Source organism: Equus quagga, unplaced genomic scaffold (genome assembly GCF_021613505.1).
Source record: "Equus quagga isolate Etosha38 unplaced genomic scaffold, UCLA_HA_Equagga_1.0 251_RagTag, whole genome shotgun sequence".
Classification (NCBI taxonomy): domain Eukaryota; kingdom Metazoa; phylum Chordata; class Mammalia; order Perissodactyla; family Equidae; genus Equus; species Equus quagga.
The window spans coordinates 136,168-149,481 of NW_025799859.1; the positions used below are offsets into that span (position 1 = coordinate 136,168).

The 13,314-nt window shown below is 33.4% G+C and overlaps 1 protein-coding gene across 1 annotated transcript in view; it reads right to left on the reverse strand.

Moving 5' to 3' along the window:
• Positions 1 to 217: 217 nt before the first annotated feature.
• Positions 218 to 13,314, reverse strand: part of LOC124233812 (aspartate--tRNA ligase, cytoplasmic) — a 58,792-nt gene continuing 45,695 nt past the window's right edge. Inside the window, exons 10-16 of the mRNA XM_046651032.1 lie at positions 11,590 to 11,737; positions 7,778 to 7,924; positions 6,447 to 6,489; positions 5,018 to 5,098; positions 3,840 to 3,951; positions 3,594 to 3,665; positions 218 to 889 (exon numbers count right to left, since the gene is read on the reverse strand). Of these exons, the coding sequence (XP_046506988.1) occupies positions 798 to 889; positions 3,594 to 3,665; positions 3,840 to 3,951; positions 5,018 to 5,098; positions 6,447 to 6,489; positions 7,778 to 7,924; positions 11,590 to 11,737 (695 nt within the window). The 3' untranslated portion in view covers positions 218 to 797. The remainder of the gene's footprint in view (positions 890 to 3,593; positions 3,666 to 3,839; positions 3,952 to 5,017; positions 5,099 to 6,446; positions 6,490 to 7,777; positions 7,925 to 11,589; positions 11,738 to 13,314) is intronic.

Genomic DNA, 13,314 nt, shown 5'->3' on the forward strand with positions numbered 1-13,314 from the left:
ATTTTTTAATCTATGTGAAATAAACTGTTAAGTAACCCAACCTTTCAGCTTTAAGAGCTCATATCCTTACACTTGATATGAATACATGTTATGAATAATGTTTCGTTTTTATGCATTTACATAAACCAGTTGTATATTTTTTCTTTTCCTAAATTCTAACTGCCAAGAATTAGTTAAAAAATCAGACTGCCATGAAGTAACACAAAGACAACTATAATTAGTTTTAAAATTTTATTGAAATCCAGCTTTATAATTTAACAATTTAATACAATATTATATTGAATACTTTCTAACCAGTATTCTCACCTGCTTTACATGATTTCTGGGCAGCACAACTTTTAAGAATTGATACTTTCTGCCTAATTTTCCATGATATGCCAATTATACATTCATTAAAATCTCAGATACTTCCCTACATTGTTCTTATCTCAATGTAAGAATTTAAAAAAATAAGCTCAAATATTCAAAATTTAAGACATTAATATTGTAGCCACTGTAATATAGAAAAGAAAAAAATTTACACAATCTTAACTGTTTAAAGTTGTTAACATTTATTGTAGTAATGCAAAATGAATTTTTAATGTAACCATATGAATTTTTCATTAAAATGTTCAACCATTTTCTATGAAGCATGTCCAAAGTTATAAAAATCTTTTTTAAAGTAACCTATACTAAATTAATCCAAAAGTAATTGTGGCACTTCAGATAAGACATTTATTCTATTGCATATTTTAAGTACCTAAGGTACAGCCTGATCAATAGCAGGTTACTGGAAAGAATAAAAAGTACGGCTTTCTTTAAGGAGTGAGTCGTTTGGGATCACGGGGGAACATTGAGGTCTGTCGGACATTGTGCAATCCCAAAAACAGCATAGTCACTCGTTCCAACCCTGGGGAAAACGAAAAAAAAAAATTAATTCTTTTTCTGAAAACCTCTCAGAGTCTTACTTATGGAAAACTACCAACATAATATCACTGATCAGAAAAATACTCTTCCTTGTTAGGAAGGAAAATGACTTCTCTTATTTTGAGTTTATTTAAAATTGAATGATTTGGGTCTAATTCAGAATAGAGACGATGCTGATGTGGGAGGGACTAAATGAGATATCTTTAAGTTGTATGGATTCTGTGAAATATGATCTACAAAAATCTATATGAACATCTGAAATTTATGATATAAACAAACAAAACATTTTATAAGCCTATATGTTTTCAAATGAGACCAGATTTTAATTATGCGGCCCAGGCTATCAGTATAAGATGAGAGCCATAAACTTGTTCATGGAAATTTATCAATGGAAGTACCAGAAATTTACTGTAATTCAATAGACATGCAACAAGGTAGTTCCTAGTATAAAAGACTCTAGAGTACATGTACTAAATGTTTTGAGTGAAGAAGAGACTGATTTTGACATGGGACTTAAATATTATAGTACTGACAAGAATTAAGACTAACAAACAGAGCAGAACTAGCAAAGGAAATTTTTTGTGTGCAATTTATTTCACTAATGTTGTAGAGGACTAAGAGGAATATATTTAACTTCTAAAACAAAAATATAAATGAGAGAATTAACATTTTTATTGCTATTCCTTACTAAAAAGCATCTGCAGATGTAAATTTGAACCTTGTATTATAGTAATCTAACACTAATCAAAAAAAAAAAACCATACCACATCCCATCTTCCTCTCAAACGTTAATTGTCAAAAAACAGGTGGTATTTTGATAACCATTCAAGTGTCCTTCTTCACAAGATTAAAATTTACATTATCAGTCACAAAAATTTGTAAAATATTATACAAAATACACATTACTGAATAAGAGAAAATAGCTGTAAATTTCCCATTAAAACAAACTATATAGTCAATGTAGCATTGTTTGTAATAACAAAAAGCTGGTAACAACCTACATGTCTATTTACAGGAAGCTGGTTAACAAGATTACAGTGTACCCTTTCAATGGATTTTATGTAGTGATAAAAAAAGAATGAAAAAGTTCTTTAAGTATTGATAAAGAATGAGTTACAAAATATAAGTGAAAAATGTGAGGTATTACACGGTTGATATAGTATGCTACAATTGTGTAAAAATGTATTTTAAAATGCATGTATTTTTGCATATGCAAAGATTACCTGCAAAGGTAAACAGAAAACTAGAAACAATACTTTCCTGTAAGGAAGTGAATGTACACTCCTCTATACCCTTTCATTTTTTTTTTTTTTAAAGATTTTTAAATTTTTTTCCTTTTTTCTCCCCAAAGCCCCCCAGTACATAGTTGTATATTCTTCGTTGTGGGTCCTTCTAGTTGTGACATGTGGGACGCTGCCTCAGCATGGTCTGATGAGCAGTGCCATGTCCATGCCCAGGATTCAAACCAACGAAACACTGGGCCGCCTGCAGCAGAGCGTGTGAACTTAACCACTTGGCCATGGGGCCAGCCCCTACCCTTTCATTTTGAAAATTTTCTAAGTATACTACCTATTCACAAAAAAAGCTCCAAACAAAAGCTTCAACAAACCTTTACATTCAGAATTCTTTTTTTTTTTTTTTTAAGATTGGCACATGGGCTAACAACTGTTGCCAATCTTTTTTTTTTTTTCCTGCTTTATCTCCCCAACCACCCTCCCCTCACCCAGCCACATAGCTGTATATCTTAGTTGCAGGTCCTTCTAGTTGTGGGATGTGGGACGCCGCCTCAACGTGGCCTGACGAGCGGTGCCATGTCCGCGCCCAGGATCCGAACCCTGGGCCGCCGCAGCGGAGTGCGTGAACTCCCTCGGCCACGGAGCCAGCCCCTCAGAATTTTTTTTAAGAGTCTTTGATATGGACATCCAAAAGCTGAGTCAGTTAAACATTTACTCATTTTAAATCACAAAGCAGTATCTTACATATACTTGAGAAATCACCCTAAAAGTCAATGAAATGTTACATTTCAACAAAAACATTGAGCAGCAGTCTGTGCTGACTCAAGGGAAAGCATTAATTTGGGCTAATCTGAATGAACTTGTGGATGCAAGAGAAAACAGGATACTTAATATATGAGACATTTTGCTTCTAAACTCTTAGGAGAAAAAGAATAGCTAGAACTTTACTAAAATATTTCAGAACACACAAGTTAGCTCTTCATTTTCTTCCTTGGAAATCAAATCTCACTTTAAAAAATTCTTATAATTCGGGGCTGGCCCCGTGGCCGAGTGGTTAAGTTCGCGCGCTCCGCTGCAGGCGGCCCAGTGTTTCGTTGGTTCGAATCCTGGGCATGGACATGGCACTGCTCATCAAACCACGCTGAGGCAGCGTCCCACATACCACAACCAGAAGAACCCACAACGAAGAATATACAACTATGTACCGGGGGGCTTTGGGGAGAAAAAGGAAAAAAAAATAAAAATCTTTAAAAAAAAAAAAAAAAAAAAATTCTTATAATTCAAATTTGTATTACACTTAGCACTTACGGACTTATTTGTAAGCAATAACAATGAACACAATTTACTTTTTGGAGTCTAATGCTGAGGAAATTTACTTAAAATTGAATGAACACTTTGCCAAACGAAATCTGGGTTGGAAATATTATTGTCATAATATTAAAGGAATATTACCAATGCCTCCACCAGCATGAGGAGGGGCTCCAAAGCGGAAGGAATCAATGTATGCCTTAATTTTCTCCAGATCTACAAAAAAACAAACAATTTATTACCTTATTTAGCTTAAAAAAAGTAGGAAAGCAATTATTGTTCAATGAATATTAAAACAAATGACTGTGTTTCTGAGACGTCTTTAAACTATTTAAAATGTACTGTTTTCAGAATATTCATTACCCTCCTAAACATATTTAAGTTGTTTACCAATTCCATGATGTAAGGCTCTCTCTGTTAGCAGCTGAGGATCATGTATTCTTTGAGCTCCTGACAGTATTTCTTCTCCTCTCATAAACATATCATAAGAGTTAGACTGTTTCTGCAAGAAAAACAAACAAGAAAATACCACTCTTCAAGTGGCTATCATACTATTTCCACTACACTTTTGTGGGGAAAAAAAATCTCTGTTGCATGAAGACCAAGTCCATTTTTTCCTATAATTAATGTTGCAACCTGCTCCAGTGAACTTAATTTGTTTCTCTAAAGCAGAATTAAACTAGTGAGGGTTGAATAATAACTTTTTATTTGCCTCTATCAGATTTTCTCCCATCCCTTTCAATAACAAAGCAGAGCACCATATCCAACTTTTAAGATGTAGTATGGACTGTTATTTCCTTTATCATATGAAATGTTTTTAAGTGTGATATGATTTGGGGGTCACTTTTGGAACTTCAGATTATCAACAGGTGTTAGTCTTTTTAATTTTTAAAATTCCTTTTTTATTTTAAGGAAAGTTAATTGCACATCAACTTATCATAGCTTAACCTATTCCCTATTAGGTTTTAACTTACTTTCCCTAAATTAAATGGTTCTCACAGTGTGATTCCTGGACCAGTAGCCTCAGTATACTGGGTAACTCGTGAGAAATGCAAATTATGAAGCCCCACCCCATACCAACTAATCAGAATGTGTGGTGATGGGGCCCAGGGATCTGTTCTAAGGAGTTCTCCAAGTGATTGTCATGCACACTGGAGTCTGGGAACCATGCAACGGAAACCGGTAACAGCCCACAAGACATTATTTCCATTAACTCAAGACAGAATGTGAATTATTAGTTCCAGGTCAATGAGAAGATGATTTGCTGAAGTCTGCAAAGCTAGTAGTACTATTTATTATATTTATATGGTATTTCTTCCTTATAAATCTTTAAAAAATGGCAACTGATAATGATTTTTAATATTGGGACTAATTTGCTAGAATATTCAAATTTCACAGTATCATTTTGACCTGAATTGGCAGAAACCAGTTAGTAATAAATATAACAATGTGTCCATCAAAACTGGAAATTACTAATGAAACCATTATTCCCATTGTACAATTTGACACAGTGACAATAAAGTTTTCCTTCTTCCCCAAAACAGGTTATTTAAAATCAAATTACTTACAGGATTCCTTGGGTCAGGCATGGTATAGAAAGGTCTTACAGCCAATGGATATTTATCAAGAATATAAAAATCTGTATCATACTATAAAAAGAATAAATATCATTAAAATAGAGTTTTAAGAAATTTAATAAAAGTACCAAAATGTTAGCCTTCTTTTTAATTAACTGTCTTATTTTTTATGTTTTGTTCTTCAAAATTACTGTAATTACACTGAATATACAGTAAGTATTCTTCTTTCAAGTAACATCTGTATCCTGTAGTATTTTGCCATGATGTTATAAATTCTTCCAATACTTAATTTTTGGAACCTGCTGACTATGCAATCATAGTTCAAATATTCATTCATTTTATGAACATGTGCTTTCTTTCCAATTTCTCCCTCATCAAAAATAAGACTGCGGTAAACTTATTTGATTTTCATTTTTTTTTCCTTTTGCTATTTTAGCTCATTTAGGCTTTCAGATCCATTTTATAATTGTTTTTGTTAAATTATCCCAAACCTCTTTGGGTTTTACAAAATCTATAAATTATTAAATCTATAAATTATTTTGGAAAAAACTGACATCTTCTACAATATTGATCTTCAAAAAAATCTTGATTCTTTTCCCAATAATTTAAAACTCCATTTAAATATCTAAAAGAAATTTGGTAGTTTTCTTCAAATGAAAACTACACTCGAAAGAAATAACATTAACATGCAATTACAAATTTTTGTTAGAAAGAGTATTTACTATGGATTTAATTAAAAAGAAACCAATCACATTTCAACTGTTTTGACGTTAAACATTTTTGCTAAAACTAGAGTGCAGAGGGAATGTCAACAGAGCTGACAAACTGGAATTGGCTCTGCTGAAACAGCATTTTAAAGGTATAAACTCAGTGCAGTTTCAGAAATAGTTCCCCAGTCAGTTTAACACTTTTGAGTGCAACCAGCAGGAGGAGCTCAGGGTCTGTTTTCATTTCATAACAGAATTCTCTTAATTTCTTTAAAGACAACACTAAGTTTAGCTTTTATCTTATCTGGAGTTTTAGAAAATGAGATAGGAAAGTAGCTTTTACCTAAGAGGTGGAAAGGAAACTCATTACCTTCCAGTCCCATGAATCAGCAGGGGCACTCAGGGAAGACCATTTCTAAATAATTTCAAAACATCATGAGGTCTTTTCCAACTAATCTGACAATCTGACATACATACCACTTTTAGTGATATAACCATACAAAAATCAAATATTGAGCTAATCAAGCCATCTGGGCAAAGCCTGTCTGGAGATTTTTTATTTTTCCAAAAATTAAAAAAACTGCCCCCCTTGGTTTTTATTTATTCTGGAATCATACCATTCTAGGAAGATTAGTGCCCTCTGCAACTGTTCTTTAGTACCAGGATATGTTTCAGATTTAGAAAAAGAAATGCAGCATGTAGAAGAATCCTACCTTTTCCTTTACCAAACGACCCAACAGTTTTTCATTTGGTGTACTGAAAAAGAAACATGAAATCAGGTGTTTGAAGATCAAATAGTAACTTAAAAGAGTTATAAGTTAATAAGGCACCTTTTCTATTTGAAGTTCTCAAAGGATAAAAAATTTGGCCAAAATACAGTTATCTATCCTGCTGCTTTTTTAAAAGGTAAACACTACTGGGAACCACTTATGAATGCACCTGGTACAGCGACTTAGCATTTAGTAGATGCTGCTCAACAATATATAAATAAAACCAAAAACACAATTTAGCAATTCAATGATTCAGAAATGATACGGATGAAATAATTTCCTAAATTACATACAATAAAAGTTCACCATACCAACATAGGCTATTCTTGCCATTAAATGGTTCTGCTTCAAAATGGTCTCTCTTTTTTAATTTTTATCAAAGGTTTATAAAAACAAAAATCAGTATTTCCAAGTCTTTAAATACAAGTGTTTATATAAACCAATTAAATTTCTATACCTAAGAGGTTGCTACTTTAGCTACTATCCTATTTAAGAACAATTTCCAAAATACTTAAGAAAATATTGTCCAAAGAATTTACAATTTGCCTTAAAATGTCATCTAGCAATGCAGGGGATGTTTAAAACCATATACATGTATCTATATATTTTTGTTACACAAAAATAAAGCGTTTTGAGTAAAATATGTTTAAAAAAATAAAACCTAGGAAATGACAATAATCATCCGTTCCCTCCTACATTCATGTGAATTACTGTGATAACTTAAATATCTTAATTTAAGAACCTTTCAATAACATGTAAGTAGATAGTAATTTCCAATCTTTATTAAACTACATAGTAATTTGTTTCAAAATTATAAGTTGTATGATCTGAATTTAGATAATACTGGATATCAAATAAAGAACAGTGATTTACAGAACTTTTGGCGATCTTAACCATTGTATGCCCTAATTCTATGTGGGGATGGATTTAGACTGCTATCTATCCTGTCTAACACACTGATTTAGAAATAGAGGTTACACATGAGATGATAAAATCACAGACAAAAGTCCCTATGTTCTTTAAAGTATTACAAATATGAGGGGGGGAAAACAAAAAATGGTGTTTATAAATAAAACTATTGAAGCTTAGGCGAACTGCATTAAACCCAACATTTTATTTCAGATCACACATTAAACAAAACAGCAGCATACTATATGCAAAGTTAATAAACCGAAGTCTATCAACTGGGTAAAAAAAATCACCATTCATTAACATATTCAATCTTTCATACCTGAAACATAATCACTCAAGTTTTAAAAATCACAAAGACAAACCTCAGATCTTCTTCATCTCCCATTTCGATCCCAGCTTCCCTCAGCATAGCCAGTGCTTCGCAGTACTCTAGTCTTAAAGTTGGCTCCAAAAATTTGAAGGGCTCACATGGGAATTGTTTATTCACCGTCTGAATTTCAGTTTGAAACCTATTTGTACAATGATTCAGTTAATAAAAATGTGTGAGATAAATGTTTTCCCCACAAGAGGTCACTGTAGCAATGTATAAAAACCAATTTTAAAAAAAAATTCTATTAAAACTGGTGAAATAAGGAGCATACAGCTTTATTCTCCCACACACTTGATACACTTTTTTTTTTTAACAAAGAAAACATCTTTAACATTTCACAGGAGTCACTATATGTGTAATGATGAAGAGGTTCAGGCGTGAAAGCTCAACGGTTAGCTAAGTGCCCTCTCCAGCTGAACAACGCAGCCCCACAGACCCTCCCAGCTGTCTCGGGAGCCTGTTCCCACGTGGCTGGCTGAAACGGACCCAAGAGTCAACTGTATATACTATCAGTTCTAGGTGTTCCACTGAATACAATTTGAAATTCAGAGATAACTCAAAAGGAAATGCTTTTAGAATAAAGCTCTTTTGTGTAAAATCAGCCTCAGTGCAGAAATTGCCTCAGGGCCGTTTTGGCTCTTCAGTAGTATTACCAACAGCAAAGAAAAAGTACCTATCTATGGCACAGAAAATCATTCTTTGAATTAGTGTATGTACCAGGAACCAGGACAAAGTATTATCAAGAAATTTAGTTAAAGAATTTAAATACTTAAAATATTAAACACCACTTCTCAGTCTCCTGTTGTTAGTCACCACTGTGGTATTAAAGGATTAAAAACTTTGTAACTCATAGGAGCTAACATTGTTAGAAACATAAAAGACCCATTTTATGAGGCATTAGAAAAAATTTGGAGCCAGCCCTGATGGCCTACTGGTTAAAGTTTGGTGCGCTCTGCTTTGGCAGCCCAGGTTCTGTTCCTGGGTGTGGAACCACACCACTCATCTGTCAATAGCCAAGCTGTGGTGGTGGCTCACATAGAAGAACTAGAAGGACTTACAACTAGAATATACAACTTTGTACTGGGGCTTTAGGGAGGGGAAAAAAAAAAGAAAGCAAGGTTGGCAAAAGATGTTAGCTCAGGGTGAATCTTCCTCAGCAAAAAAAAAAAAAAAAAAAAATTGACTTTTTAACCCTTTAACAACACTTATCTATCATCAATGAAGACCAAATGAATGAATACTTATCTTTCCCCATTCTCATTATACTGTAAGGTTGTTTAGGAGAGTACCAATTTCTTTCCCATTTTAATAATCACTACAGTATAGTGTCTAACCTCTCAACAGTAGGCACAAGATAAATGTTTACTGCACTGAACTGTTGCTATGGAGGATGATATTTTATGAAGATTAAAAAAGAATATTTTTGCTAAAGTATTTATGGATGAAATCATAGCTGGAATTTGCTTCAAAATAATAAGGGGGTGGGAGAAATGGGTAAAACAAAACTGGCCATGGGTTTTGTCTGACTGAAACTGGGTGATGAGTACATAAGAGTTCATTAGGCTAATCTCCCTACTTTTGTATGTGTTTTGAAACTTTCCATTATTAATAGCATTGAAAAAAGTATGTTTATATTCTATGAAAACAGTAGAAATTAAAACAATATCACTTCCTGTTTAGTCTTAAAGACTTTCATGGGAGCAATAAAGCTAAGCCATTGATTTATTCAAATATTCACATAAGAAGGGTTAAGAAGACCTCAATAATTGATTTTTTTTCCTTTTAAAGATTGGCACCTGAGCTAACATCTGTTGCCAATCTTTTTTTTTTCTTCTTCTTTCTTCTCTCCAAAGCACCCCCCAGTACACAGTTGTATATATTCCAGTTGTAGGTCCTTCTAGCTCTGCTATGTGGGACGCTGCCCCAGCAAGGCTTGATGAGCGGTGCCATGTCTGTGCCCAGGATCCAAAGGGGCGAAACCCAGGGCCACCGAAGCGTAGCGCATGAACTTAACCACTCGGCTTCAGGGCTGGCCCCCAAATAATTGATTTTTAAATTGCTTTTCTTTGCTTTGGATATTAACCTCCATTCATGTCTATCAATGGTAATACCAAAATATGACTATCAATATTTTAAAATATGTTTGTGTATTTTTCTTCTATGAGAGATAAGTACTAATGATAACGTGAGAGGGATATGACATAAGCCAGGGAACCCAATTTACAACTGAAGTGACTCATAGAGTATAGAAAGAAGGCTTTAAAAGGTCCAGTGATAATAGTGTCTGGGTCTCTAATTTGCTAAGGAGAGATCTGATTAATCCCAAGGGCCCGATTCATGATTGGTCTGTTGTTACCAAGACCAAAGTGAAAATTTCACATTCCAGTATTAAAAAGACAAGATATCAGTATCTAAAATAAATGGGTTTCAGAAATTTTCTTTAATTATAAATGTGAAAAGGAAATGAGAAAAGTTCTGTTCCTTCATTGTAGTTTCAAAGGATATTCTGTTTTATAAGGAAACATTAACTGTTACATATACTATCTGAATGAAAGTTGTTTAAAATTAAAACTGTATTGAAATGTTTCAGAGGACAAAAGTTTAAAAAAAAAGGCTGTCAATTAACAAGTTATCAAATTAACTGGTATTAAAGGTACAATGCAATGCAGAGAATGCCTGGAAAATATCTTATCTTTATAAGATCAATGATTAATTTCTGTGTTCTTGAAATTACTCATTAAACTTGCAATGAAGTAAATAAGATTAATATTTCTGAACTCTTTATGTATCAATGAAGCATATCCAAATACGTCAATTAATAGTTAAGTCTATTATAGCCTACTTACTACTTGAAGTACTGTCATAAGAATGGAGAAAGGGAAAAAAAGCCTCTCTTGATTCTACTAAACTTGCTTTCCATTTTCTTTCCCTATTTTCTCTATATTAAACATCGTCACAAGTAAACTTCAATGACCCTTAAGGGAGAAGCTGTTTGCCAGTTTAGAGGGTGTACCTAAAGTGAACATTTTACATAATTCAATTTTCTGACCATCCAAAACATGTCTAATAATTTTCTGTAAATGATGTCAATTTACCAAGCCCATATAAGTCAAAAGTCACTTCAGTGTACTAGTTTCGAGCCTTTACTGGGCACTCAGTGTAAATAAAAACTGATGTAAGAATTAACCATTCCTGACACAGGCTTAGTTTACACAGAGAAATTCAGTAAGATTAGAAACTAGTAGACTGAAGGGACTTTTAACTTCTGAGGTATATTGTCTTCACTTACTATAGCTGAAGAAATTTGAGGCACAGAGTTAAATAACTCGCAGAAGGCCCACACAGATATGTAGCAGAGGTGGGATTTGAACTCAGGCTACCTGGATCTAGCTGAATCCAAGCTCTTAACCACTACCCCATACTACCTCCTAAATAATTAATTGTTATAAAAATAACATAGGCACTATTTCTTGAGATGTTCAGGTTGTCAGTATAAAGGAAAAACAAATATGGTTAGGTTGTTCACAATCTGGTAAACTTCCCTAGCTGAAACCCCAATTGACTTGAATCCAGAAGTACTATTTTACGTGTGGATTTTTTCACTAAGTGACTGATAATTTAACTGGCAAGTCTTTATATATATATATATATATATATACACACACACATACATATATATACACACACATGTATTCAATAGACATACATATATTCAATAAAAACTAGTTTTACATTTCAAGAATTGCTTTATTTTGAAGTGCCCAAACTGATTTGAAACTAGGTATATAAAATATTTTTTTTTACCTTTCTTGAAGTCCTTTGAATATTTGTACTAAAGTGTCAGCAATTTCTTCCACAACTTCATGGTAATGGTAACTGAAAGCCATTTCAATGTCCAAACCAACAAATTCAGTTAGATGTCTGTGGGTATTAGAGTCTTCAGCTCTGAATACTGTAACATTAATAAAAGAAATACATAGTAAATGGTGTTTTAAATTTTGGAGAAATTGGGATTTAAATACAAAATTCCATTTACTAGTACTCAAATGGTACTATTTTCATTACCATTAATGGGTTGGAAAGACCTTTGATAAGCCATCTGTTTCAACATTCTCTTGGACAGCAAACTCCTATAGTCATGTAGTAAAAGCTGTAACAAATGTAAATTAATACACGAGGCTCACAAGAACCCCAAGGGAATTCAAGATCCCGAAGTGCCTTCTCAATAATTAAAAATAGATTCAATATAGTGAGTTCCTCTCAATTTTATTAAAACTTGACTCAAGCTAAATGAAATCTGTACAAATGAAGTAACATTATACATAAACCAGCCATCACCTCAGTCCAGCTCTTATTATTCTCACTGCACTTTCCTCCTTTCCAGTCTTCCTGACACTAGCTCTGCTCCATCTTTCACACCACTGCAAGAGTAATATTCTTATAACACATCCTTGCTCACTAACTTACAATGGTTCCCAAATGACTACTGTAATAAGACATAAAATGACAAAAGTCTAAAACCTTTATTGCTTCCATAATTTAATCCTACCCTACATTTCCCATTTCTTCTTAACACTAACTAGTCTTATTTTTATTTTCTCCATGCCATTTACTTATCCTGCTTCCTCTGACTAGAATGCCACCTCCATTGTCTATATCTCCCACTCTGTCCTTAAAGCCCCTTTCAGTTTGAGTTTTCTTATATGGTGACTCCAGCAAACTCTTGTTTTTACACTATCTATACTACATAATTAACACCAACCTGCTGATTGTACAGCACAATCTGGTTATTTATTGTGAAAATCAGTCGATTAGTCCCTGTGACTGCTATAGGTATGCATGTCTTATTCTCTTCTGGGATCAGGGACAATGTTTATTCCCTTGTTACTCAAAGCATGGTCTGCAAATTAGCAGCATCAGCAGTACCTGGGAGCTTGTGAGAACTGCAGAATCTCAAGCCTCACCTTATATGTACTGGTCAGAATCTGCACTTTAACAAGACCCCAGGTGATTTGTGTGCACGTTAACATTTGAGAAGTGCTGGTTGATTCTTCTATGTACATGGTACCTAGTGCAAGGCTATATATGCAGCAGGTGTTCAACAAATAATTGGTTGAAAATCAAGACACTTAAGGATCTTGCCAGTTTCTCTATTAGCGGGTATTTAATTTTATTAAGCTATCAAAAAACTTATATAAAATAACTTGGTAAGTTTTACATAATGAACTATAAGCTGGTTTTTGCTTATAATTAGCCTCATGAAAAATTTTGCCACATGATGAGTTTGTGATTAACTTAGCAAATACATCTTAAAAACCACGCTAACACAATCTATTAAATATCAGACATTTGTTAGTAATTTCTAACAGACTTTAGCGTATTATCAATACTAAGGACAGCACAAATAGAAATAATAAAACAACAGGTTTGGAATAAAATTGGTAGCACAGTATACAGAGGTACCTTGGTAAACTTAAAATAGGAGAACAAAATATATTATTTGGAAGATTGTAACCACTTGTTCTTTAG